The 12440-nt window shown below is 39.9% G+C and overlaps 1 protein-coding gene across 1 annotated transcript; it reads left to right on the top strand.

Annotated features, from left to right (window-relative positions):
- The first annotated feature begins 8811 nt into the window (after nucleotides 1–8811).
- On the top strand, nucleotides 8812–10368 carry LOC147638196 (G-type lectin S-receptor-like serine/threonine-protein kinase SD2-5). The gene has a single exon (XM_086795100.1). It carries the CDS (start codon nucleotides 8860–8862, stop codon nucleotides 10108–10110), a length of 1251 nt encoding a protein of 416 aa, XP_086651226.1. The 5' UTR covers nucleotides 8812–8859; the 3' UTR covers nucleotides 10111–10368.
- The last annotated feature ends 2072 nt before the right edge of the window (nucleotides 10369–12440 follow it).

A 12440-nucleotide genomic window follows, 5' to 3' on the forward strand; every position in this document is an offset into this window, starting at 1 on the left:
AAGTCATAGGGGGTGTAAAACGTGATGACACGCTTGTTATAGGCATGGCCAAGGGCATGGGGAGGAGAATTGGCGGCATAGACCTCAATGGGTCGAAGATGATAGCCATTGGGTTTAGTCCTTGTGTGATCCTTGGCACTCTCTCTATCGTGGCCATGTCAGAGTGCCTAAATGCTCCTTAATGAGCAATTACAGTTTTTTTTAATACTTTCCCACAGCCCGTTATTACAGCCTCAAGAGGCTTGGCGTACTCTTCGTTGGATCAAACGGGTGTCCGTTTGCCCTAATTAGCTTAGGCGCTATACGCATGTGAATGACCTCATATATTTTTTCAAAAAAAGCGTGTGCTAGGAGCTTCCCAGATGGAAGTGGAGGTCCTAAAACCTATTTTCCATCAGTGTCTCAAGACGAAAAAATTTTTCAAGAATTTTTTCCCTGTTTCGCAGCACGTTTGAGGGTGTTCCAAAAGGAATTTTGAAAAACTCTGTATGAGGTAGTATTTTTAGAGTACTCTAGCTTTGTTTCCCTGAGTCATCCGTGATTTTGTCGTTTAGACCCTCAAAAAGTAGCCCGAATATGGCTTATCGTTTTCGCGCTAATTTTTGTAATTTTTCGTGGTTTGACTTTTTTGCCTCGATTTTTGGGTCGAATTTTGAGGCTGTTGGTCGGAGGCCAAAATGGTTGATTTTAACTTCGGAAGACCGAGTCCAAAGTCAAAGAGCTCGATGTTAGCTTTCCGATGAGCTCTAGAGCGTCTTCATCGGATATACAGTTTAGGAGATACAGGCCTCCAAACAGGGGGTGGTTTTTTTTGCTGACAGAACCCTTTTCACGTTGGAATTGCCTCATGGCCGGAATTGTTCGTTGGATTTGCCTTTCACGGCCGGAATTTTTCACCGGATTTACCTTTCCACAGCCAAAATTTTTGCCGAAATTGCCTTTCATGGCAAGGAATTTTTCACCGGATTTGTCACATGGCCAAAAGTTTTCGCCGGATTTGCCTTTCTTCACGAGACCGGAATTTTTCTTCGGAATTGACTTCCATAGCCCGAATTTTTCATCGGATTCGCCTTTCACGGCTGGAAATTTTTCGCCGGATTTGCCTTTCACGGCCGAAATTTTTCGCCAGAATTGTCTTTTACGATCGGATTTTTTTAAAATTTTTATTTTTTTGATTTTTTAAATTATTTTTTTTTGGGAGTAGTGGGAAATACAAATTTTTCTTTTTAGGGAAAATATTTTTTGAATTTAAAATGAAAGGGATATGGGCATTTTCCTAAAAAGGTAAGTGGGAATTAAAAAAGTTAACCTTTTAATGACACCCCTTACACCCTTCATAAATGACCCGTAAAATGGACAAATGGACAACTCATGAGCATCTACTCATTGAATGCTCATTAGCCTTAATGAGTTATGTAAAAAAGTGATTAAGAATTAATCCAAGATTTATCCTTTCACTAATCTTTTCCTCTTTTACACTAATCAAGGACTCTAATTAACCACCACTAATCCCTAATTAATTCACACAATCGAGCATATCATTGGATAGAGCAAGGGAATGCTAATCTTTGTGCATTAACAATGGTGTAAATTAATCTAAAATAGGGGAGTAATTATACTCTTAATTATAGTCTCCTCTTTTAAAGTAAAATTAATCAAAGAGAGTCAAATTTCTCAAATCGATGAAAAATTTGAAGTTATTAGGTGTTTTGATGCATCTAGATGCTCTCAAAACACTCAAAAATCCCAATTTTGACTACTCATATAATCAATTTAGACCCCAATTAACACATTTTCTAAATTTTTGGCCTCTTGAACAAGATTAATCACTCTTAATGACAAAAACTAGTCCATTTAGAGAAATTAGTCAAATTCAAGGGTTTTTTAATGATGGTTTAAAGAATTTTTTTAAAAGATTAAGCTACTCCTAATGCTTGCTAACACTCTAATCCAAACAATTTCAACAAAAAACACACAATTAAACTAAAATTAATGATCATAGTTCTATGTTTAAATTAAAGAGAGCTAACATTCACTAAAAATTGCATTCTATTGGATTGTTTGATGCAATGGATGCAAACTAAGCCTAATACAAACTATGTGCAAGCCCTAAGAACATGAAAAACTACCAAAACAATAACAAACAACAAATTAATCTAAAAATTAAGCAAAAAGCATTCTTTTCAAAAATAAAAAAGAGAGCTATTCTACACCAAATCTCACACAAATCACCATCAAATCCACATCTTTTTCATGGGAAACCATTAATCAAGATAATGGGCAATGGGTTATACGTAGATTAGAGGCAAAATGATGGAAAAAGCCAAGGGATGGATCCCCAGTAGGCGGCGCCAAAAATGTTATGGCTCACCCTAACCCTTCTTGAAACACATCCAAAAAGACATTACCTGGTGAACCGCTATCATGAGGATCTTTCCAATGGCCAAGCTCATAACCCTTGAGGTCTCCAACTCCTTGAGAAGCAATTCCACTGTGTCTCCCGAGTGTTGTCACACCGCCGCGTTGCACTACGGGTACTCATCCCTCCTCTCACATCACTTCACTCACACACACTCACTAGCATGCATTAGGGAGAGATATTAGCAAGACGATTAGTAAGAGCAAGACTTTATTGCACAATGTGAGACTATCTTGTATTATGAGAGAAATTCACTTATATACATAGCCATAAGTGTTCACACTCACTTAAACTATGGTCGACCGGGCACTTTAGTCTCATAAGAGGCCTAATGCTATTTCAATGACTACTCTCATAATATATCCATGACGTAAATCACTTAGGACTTCATCCTAACTTGCTACCACACGCTCTTGAAGTGGGAATAACCATAAATACTTCATCACCCACGGGTGCCCGTGTCCAAGTTATAGCTTTGGACACTATTGCTTCATATCTTGAATGTATGACTCTTTGGTGTATCTACCGTGACTCCGTGATGTAAAATAATGGCGGTAGCTATTGTTAATCCTATAATTGGATTAACAAGGTATAGAGGGGGTTTAAACTTATGAGTCCATCAGGCTTAACAAATGCTCTGGTACACATCTTCCAACTAATTAGGCCCATTGCCCCTTTCCAATTTGAACATAGGAATTTACAAAAGGGAGAGCTCATCATTTTCAAAGGGGCAAATAATAATAGTTTCTCCTTCCAATCTAGTCTAGACCATTTGCCTCTAAGTTGCACTTCTGCATCTTCTATCTCCTCTCTTAGCATCTTAGTCCAAAATCTTTCTTGTTAAAGGAATTTGGGGAGGCCAACTATCATTCTGGCCTTAGCATGAGTAGGGAAGTGAAATATCCCCAAACCTCCCAAGTTTTTTGGTAGGGAAACCTTATCCCAAGCCAACCAAGAAGAATTCTTTTTTCCATTATTACCATTCCTCCACAGAAAGTCTCTGATAGGAGAAATAATTCTTTTAACGACATTTCTTAAACTCTATTACAGGGCATATAAACATAATATAAGCATTAAGGACTATATTTACAATAGCTATCCTATCATGAAATGGCCCTCTGATCTCTTCCCATTTCCTAAGCTTGGTACAGAATCTTTCAATAGCCCAAATTTTCAGGTCCTTTTTGCTCACTCCCACCCCAAAAGAAACCCCCAAGTGTCTACTAATAATCCTCCCTTTTTTGATGACATCACAACTCCATATTTCCATATCAAAATTTTCCTCCTCAGTCAAGCTTATGATCCTATATTTATTAATGTTACACTTAGATCTAGAAGTTTTAGCAAACAACTATACTAATTACAGAGCATTTCTCACATTCTCATTATCAAGCTTTCAAAAATAGCAAGGAGTCATGAGCAAAACACTGGATAAATAAATGTTCCCCATTTTTAAGTTTCTGCTTTGAGATTAAACCTTTTACACCAACATATTCTAAAGTTAATAGCAGAGGATGAGAGGCCACATCAAACAACAGGGGAGCCAAAGGACAACCTTGTCTTGCAGATCTTCTGATCTCAAAACCCCCAACTAGTCTCCCATTTAATAATAGCTTAGAATGTGCTCCAGCTGTAAGAGTATAGATACAAGAGGTAATATTGTAACCAAAGCCCAACTTCTCCATCACTCTTGCCACAAAGGACCAAATTTTTTTTTGTTGTTGTCATAAGCCTTCTCTAGATCCAATTGGAAGATAACACATTCTTGAAATGTCCTTTGAGCTATATCTTTACCTATCATTGCTGCAAAAATGTTATCATAGATAGATCTACCAATTGATGAACCCATGTTGTTTGTTGGAAATCACCTCTTGTAGAGCTAGGCTAATTCTCAAAGCTATCACCTTTGCTAAGATCTTGTATATTATTGTGGGGGGTAAGGTAATAGGCCTCCAATGGTTAAAGTGAGTACAAGTAGGCTTCTTGGGGATTAACTTTACCATCCCTTCCCTCAAATCATTGTCTAACTCTCTTGTGGAAATGCCTTCTTGCATGTAGCCCAAATTCAATCTTTCAAAGAATCCCAGAAGGCTATAAAAAATTGAAAGCCCATCCCAACATCTAATTTTTAAAGGGCCTCCCAACATTCCTCAATCTCAATATCCTTGTCCAACCATCTAGCTCTATCAACTTTAATGGTTTTGCTGACCAAATCTAAAAGTTTGGTTTTTGCTTGAAACCTTTCCAGAGAGAGACTCAAAGTAGTGCCCAAAAACTCTACCCACTTTAGAGAAATTTGTTGGACATCCTCTAATTTCGGCCCATTCTCATCTCTGATTTTTCCATGCAATTCCCTACTCCCTCTCTATTTGGCTAACCCAAACAAATATTTGACTGGTTTCCTCCTGTTGTGTTATAGGTTATCCATCTAACCCATTCATTCTCTCTCTCTAGCCACTTTGTCATCTTCCTCCTTTAAATGAGTCCGACATTCCAAGTACTAATCAATATCCATCCTAGACAAGCCACTCATTTACCTCTTCTTTTGTAATACATCCAAAAATTTCCCCTAGTACTGCCTTTCCTAGTTTTTCTGATGAGCTCTCAATTTACCCACCCTTCTGATGATGCCCCACATCTCATTTGCAAACTTTCTCTAGGATCCCACTGTCTCTCCCTTGCTCTTTTACCTTGTAATTGCCTCTTTTGTAAGAAGTACGAACAAGCCATCCTTACCCAAACTGTTGTTCACCCTTCACTTTCTCATTAGAAAGTTTCTAAGTCCATCCTCCCCCCAGTCAGCTATCTTCCAGCCCCACATTCAAGGTATATGATCAGAGAGCACAGAAGAGGTTTCCACTTTGACAGACACTATGTGGGGCACCCACACCATGAAGCATGATGGCTAAAGAAAATCCTATCTAGTCTAGATGATGACCCTAGATATTGAATACTGAAATAGGTGTGTCCCAATTCAAAACCCCAAGGTCCCAATTTCCAACCATCAGTCAACCCCATTTTACCTCTGAGATTATCCCATTTCTTCCTCTCTTGTCCCATCATGACTATGCTTCTTCCACATTTGTCAAGTTTCTTCTCAACAATGTTGAAATCCCCCATGAAAATACATAGGCATTGAAGGTTCGATTTACAAATCCACTCCCACATTTCCCCTCTGATTTTGTGACTATGAGGCCCATATATGTTGATTACCCATATCTCCTCTTCATTTAGTTGAATCTTCACAACTAATATCCTACCATTGGGATGATTGGCAATAATAGTAGGCTTTAGATCTTTTTTTAATGACGGAAAGAACCCCACAAAAACCTAATTTTACCCCCTCATAAAATATTACGCAATCTTTGAAGCTTTCTCTCCTCCCCCCTTTAGTATCAACTAGATTATGTTCTTGGATAGCCATTATGGACAAATCCCAGTCTTTCACCACCCCCTAAAAGGTTGCATTACAAGTGCATCCCCTAATCTTTCTTCCCTTATATTCATTCTAAGGCAATAATAGCAAGAACCATCCCTACCTCCAACCCTTCTTCCCCTCCTTGGCTCCCCTAGCCCCTGGCTGAAGCTCCTTCCATGTAGTATCCTTTTGTAAATTGAACCTCCCCATGGACCCAAGAGATTCACTCTTAGAAAACTTATGATATCACATGAGTGTACAAGAGGGGGGTTTTTTGAAATGAGGCTTAATCTTATAAGGTAGGGGTAAGGCCATGTATTTATGTGATATAGAGTGTACAAGAGGGGGGTTTTTTGAAATGAGGCTTAATCTTATAAGGTAGGGGTAAGGCCATGTATTTAAGTTAGGGGGAGGGGAAGTTAGGGGGATGGGGAGGAGGATAGCAACATTAAGGATATGTCATAAGTACTTTTGATGAACATAGTTGTACAAAATTCTTGCAATGTTTTGGTAGCATTCCAACAATACTTTTAGCAATGAAATGCTAGAGAAGCAAAATAAGGATATGTCATAAGTACTTTTGATGAACATAGTTGTACAAAGTTCTGGCAATGTTTTGGTAGCATTCCGACAATACTTTTAGCAATGAAATGCTAAAGAAAAAACATAGATATAAGGAAGGGGGTGATGGTGACATAGTCATGAAATGAAATGCTAGAGAAAAAAACATAGATATAAGGAAGGGGGGTGATGGTGACATAGTCATTTTTCTCTAGCAAAGAGAAAAAACATAGATATAAGGAAGGGGGGTGATGGTGACATAGTCATTTTTAACGGTATCCTTATAAGCTTAAATAGGGGAGTGTTATCATCTTATGACCATCATATATAGGGGGTTTTTTTTAGGTTCATGCACGCAGATGACATCCCCCTTTATTGTGAGTGAATCCCCCGGGCCCATGGAGGAGGTCTCACTATCCTCCCCTAGACGACTAAAGGGATTAGAGTACATAGGTCCTTATTCCCTTCTTCATTTATTTTCATATTATTGCCCAATCTACAATTCCTAGCAATATGAATGAATTTCCAACATCTGAAGCAAGCTCCCATGAATCTTCCAAAATTCAACTTCCATTCCATTTTCCCCAGTTCCCCTAAGTCCATTTCAAGTGATTTCGGAGTTTCAACCGCCGTATTGCAAGATACACATACTTTGTTAGAGTGGCAACGTTTGTCTTCATCTCACTAGGCACAAACAATACATGACCTAGGGTACTTGCCAATTCCTTCAAAGCCAGTCTCAGCCAGGGAGGGAGACCTATTATATCAATCGAGACTGGGTATGATTCCCTGAGGCTTCAATTCACATCAAAAGTGGGATCAAAAGGCATAGCATGTATCAACTTTGACCCCATAAATAACGAAGCTTTTGCAAACAAATCGACTACTTTCTAACCTTTAATAAACAACATGTTGAAAAACACTTTCCTAAGATAGTAGACTTAAGAGATAACCCTCTTATGAAATACTTCGTCTTGGAGCCATCTACCCATCTTTGCCTTACTAGGCAGTTTCTTAGAACAAAACAATATTGCATTGCTCATAGAAATAGACCAACCTGCCTTTTTGACCAACTTTGACAAGATGTTAATACATACCTTTCCTCTGTGCAAGTTCTCCGGGCGTTGTTGCTAAGCATTCAGACGGGAGGAAATCCAGTCCTACTATCACCTTTTCATGATCCCATCATCTCCTTTATCTTCCCTTTCTCTCTTCATTTCTTCTTGTGAGTCCCATTCTCCCCACCCCCCCTCTCCAGCTTCTTCTAGTTGATCTCAATCACCAGCAATCCTATCGCCACATGCATGTGCTCACAACCGACCATGGTACTGATTCATGCACCGCCACATGAAAGCATTAATCACCACCTAACCTCGTATTCATGCACCGCCACATGAATGCATTAATCACCACCTAACCTCGTATTCTCTTCCACAACCCACTGTCGTGAGAGTATCTTTTTTAACAGTGCAAATAGAGGAATTTAGAACATTCTAAGTAATAAGTTTTTAAAATTTTTACGAATTTAAAATTTTAGGGTAGCTTGAGGGATGCCCCCAAATTTTTTTCATTTCTTGTTTTTAGCTTTTGCTGCATTTTCATATTGCACTAGCTCGCTCATAGCTCAGTAAACATAGTAGCAAAAAAAGTAGCAAAAGGGTCTCAAAATCTCATTTGAAATGCACAACGACCCGATTTAATATGAAATTGATAGCACTATCCCCAAGGTAGAGCTTATGTTTCCAATTAAAAGGTAGAGGATCTAAAACCTCTTATAAAAAGGGACACATATGGTCAAGTGTGTGTTTCATGCATGTAGGCGTGATGGTCATCACATCCACATACAAGTTTTCAAACCTTGGGCTTGTGAGTTTGACTTTTCTCACTACGCATTATCTTCTCTATCAGCAGCTAGGATTGGTGATGCAAGCAAGGAAGAACTGATAAACTTTGACCTTAAACTTTAGCTTTGACAACAATCTAGTTTTTTTTTCCTTGGGTTGTCATTGGGAAACCCCACAATGTGATGCATGCCTTTTTCGATGCGTATAAAGGGATGCATACACCCTAATCGGCATGCCAAGAAGACAAGGATACGTTAATGCGTGTAAACTACCTAAGGCTGAAAAAAGGGTGCTTATACATTTTTCTTGCTTGTCACATTGGTGGAGTAGAAAAAGGATGGATGAGACCAATCAACCTTAGACTTGCTTACGTATATCACCAAGGTTGCCAACCCAAATGTCATGGGCGTCTTTAAGCGTCTTTAAAATTAAGAAGAAGAGAGAAGGATTTAAAACTCAACAACTACATACCTAATAGTTTCCTCCATTGCCTACTAAACATTAAGCCCGTCTAAATATTGATCAACCACTTAAAATCCAGCTTTACCATGAAATTCTGCAGTATCTCGGGGAGTCTTAAACGTATACTGTTGGTGGTGGCTTGCATCTCCATTACTATGGTCTTTTTGGTGCTATTCTCCAAAGGAGCTTTTGGCACCACAAGTAACTCTGTTCACAATTTTCGGCTTGCGAGCACCAGCTTCTTCCTTGTTATTTTCTTCTTCTTGCTCGTGCGCGCCCTCCGCATCAAGCGCAAAGAAGATGCACAGCGTGCTCTCAGTGCCGGCATGGAGATGGACGTTGATGAACAGTTTTTAAAGACCTTGGCAGGCCTGCCTGCTCGATTCTCCTATAAGGAGCTTGAATCTGCTACAAATAACTTCAGTAAGAAGCTCGGCAGAGGCGGCTTCGGCTCTGTCTATGAAGGTACCCTCCCTGATGGTTCCATGGTTGCTGTTAAGAGATTAGAGAAACAAGGCCGCGGTCAGAAGGAGTTCTGTGCAGAGGTTGCCACCATATCCAGAATCAGACATGTGAATCTCGTCTCCTTGAGGGGGTTCTGTGCAGAGCGTATGGAGAGATTGCTTGTCTATGAGTTCATGCCGAGGGGATCTCTAGACAAATGGATCTTTCACAGGAAGGATGAAAGGGTACCATCTTCATCCTGTTCTTCTTCTTTATTCACTGATACTTTTTTGGTTTTGAACTGGGAAACCAGATGCAGTATTGCGCGCGAGACCGCGCGAGCTCTAGCCTATCTTCATGAAGACTGTGAAGAGACCATCCTGCATCTGGATGTGAAGCCGCAGAACATCCTGTTAGATGAGAAGCTTCAAGCCAAGGTGTCGGATTTCGGGCTCTCCCGGAGTATGGATAGGGGTCAAAGCAGGATGGTTACCACCATGAGGGGCACACCTGGCTATTTAGCCCCAGAGTGGCTTTCAGGAGCAGGTATTGATAGCAAAACAGATGTCTACAGCTTTGGCGTGGTTGTATTAGAACTGGTTAGTGGGAGGAGGAGTGTGGACCAGTCTCAAGAAAACCCTGAACACTGGTTCTTGCCAGCCATGGCCTATAAAAAGCTGAAGGAAGGTCTGGTTATGGAGATTGTTGACCCCTTATTGCAGGGCCAGCTTGATGAGAGAAGGTGTAAGCAAGCCCTCATGAAGATCCAAGTTGCATTGTGGTGCATCCAGGAGGATGTTGCCATGAGGCCTACGATGAGCGCTGTTGTGCAGATGCTGGAGGGCAACGTGGAGGTGATGCAACCCCCTTTGTCATCTCACAGCTTCCTCTCCCCAAGACACTCTCAACATCCACCATCATACACCATTGTTCATGCTGAGATTCTCAGTTTACCCCGGTAATGGCAATGGTTTGCATTAATTTTTTTGGTTTTGCTAAGCAAGGCTATATGCCTTCATATTGGAAGGGTGAAGATCTTATCGCTATAGGAATGCCAACCTTAATCTCTTAGGTTCCTAATTCTTAGCTGATTGGAGTGTAAATCAGCAATCTTTATCACTAAACAATATATTGTAATATATTTGCCTGTCCAAGCCAATTGTCGAATTTATCAGAAAAGCTGCAAGGTGGGCGCCCTAGCATCCGCAATTAGAAGCTTCACATCAATTTATCATACCATTTGTAGTTGGAAGATCAAAGCATACATTTACAGATCAAATTAAAGCAACCGGTAGGTTTAATTATACAATTGGAACCTTCACAGCAAGTGTCCTTTTACGAGATTTATCATGCCATGAATCTATCTCTCGCAGCGCTCAGGCCTTGGGGGCCTCCCCCATGGCGAAACCAGGGGGCTCCAATTCGGGCATCCCCAAACCGACTCCCAAGCAACCAAAGCCAATTCAACTAGTCCCTCACGCGGAAGGCTCGTCGCCCTAAGCAACACAATCAATATAGGACATGTAGCCTCATGTGGAGGACTTGACATCCAAGGCGGATCAATTAGTACGTGGTATGTAGGGGGCCTAGCAGGCTTCAATCGGAAGCCAGGATATCATGCAGGAAAGCCGCCATGCACCCTCTCCACTGAATGGTTCCCACGTGGCACCTTCCCCCTACTTAGGTTTAGATAACCTAACCTTTGGGAACTTCCAACCTTCTTCGGAACCAATTGTAGATTTTCGTACAGTTTACAACCCTGAGGATGGACTCCCAATTGAGAGAACCCAAGGTGGAGATAGAGTCGGACTCAAAAGCAACATCAAAGTCCTCACAGAGGAGCGACATAGCCTCCCCGACTCTAGAGGTGGAAGAGATCCGTCAGATCAACGAGGCCCTGACAAAGGCGAGCAAGGGCAAAGTTCTGACACTATAGCAGAGGGCAACAAAGAGGGAAGTGACTATCCTACTTGAATGCAAAATCAGCAACTTGGAATTGGTAAGAAGTTTTTTGTCTCATTATCTGAAGATTGGGTAAATGAGTGGAATTATTCTTACCAGGTAAGAGCGGTGGTGGGACTGTGCTTTGGACCTAGACCGCCAGTTTTTACGTACATGGATTAGAAACAATTGGGCCACGAGGGGCTGGGAAGTAGAAAAGATGCAATTCTTACCTAACAAGTAATATTGCTTCTTGTTTATTAAAGTGAAGCTCAATGATTTCCATCCCTAGCATGCTTACTAGTGTGTGTACGTAGCTCACTATTTTGGTCATCACCTGGGTCCTAAACTCTCTTTGGTACCCATTTGGATAGAGCTCCCCAAGTTGCCTCTACATCTTTGTCCTCTATTGAAACTTATAGTTAACCCTTCGGGTAGACTATTAGGCATTAGACCCACTGAAAATCTCAATTCTAGGTGGCACCCACAGGTCCTAATTGAGATGGACATCACTTAAGACCTACCAGCCAACCTAACAATTTCAGTGGGAAGTGGATAAACCAGTAGTATATAAGAATATTTTCAACACATGTTTTCACTGTGGAGCTAAGGATTACTTTATCAGAAATTGTCCTTTCAAGTTCTCCCCTTGTAAGATTCTTTCCTTCAGCTTTTGAGGTGTAAAGAAGTAAGAATCTCTCCTTTTGTTCTTGTAATTACGTCCCTCTCTGAAATAGGAGAAAGATCTTGTTTTACCTTATTTTGGTCTAGAGAGAGAAAATATTTAGAGAGAGATAATTCAAAATTGAGATATCTTTGGATATAAAAATCCTCCTAGTGTCTAAAATGGTTTCTCCTTAAATAGAAGTTTAAAATGAACTTTCTAATGTGCATTAAGAATCAAATAAAAATGATATAAGGACCTTAGTTTAAGGGTCTAGATTTTTAGAAATTTTTAGATTATGGTCCAATTAAGGTTCATATGGACTAAAAGGATTAATCCAAGTGTTGAGATAAGATAAATCCAAAGAATAAAAGAAAATATCAAAAAATAAGTAAATGCTCACATAAGATGAAGAGTTGACTTCGTACAAGGTTTATTAGTTAAAAATTAAAAGATATTACTAAAAAAATAGATAGTTTAGAGAAATGATGAATTTTTGATACCTTGGTAAGGAGGGGGAGACCTTTGAGGTAGGCACCTCCTTCACATGTGTGGGAAGGTTTTTTAATTCAAAAAAATTGTGATATTTTTATCTCTCCTCTCTCCTGAATCAAACTGGATAAAAATGGGAGCTAAACTGATCCAAATCTTGTCCAAATTCAGTCAAATTGAAGTTGAAAAATTCTA

The sequence above is a fragment of the Cibotium barometz genome, chromosome 5 (genome assembly GCF_041138505.1).
Source record: "Cibotium barometz isolate CiBa-2024 chromosome 5, ASM4113850v1, whole genome shotgun sequence".
NCBI classification, from domain to species: Eukaryota; Viridiplantae; Streptophyta; class Polypodiopsida; order Cyatheales; family Cibotiaceae; genus Cibotium; species Cibotium barometz.

Excerpts from the sequence above, each read along its gene's own strand:
- LOC147638196 (XM_086795100.1), top strand. The coding sequence starts at position 8,860 with ATGGTCTTTTTGGTGCTATTCTCCAAAGGAGCTTTTGGCACCACAAGT.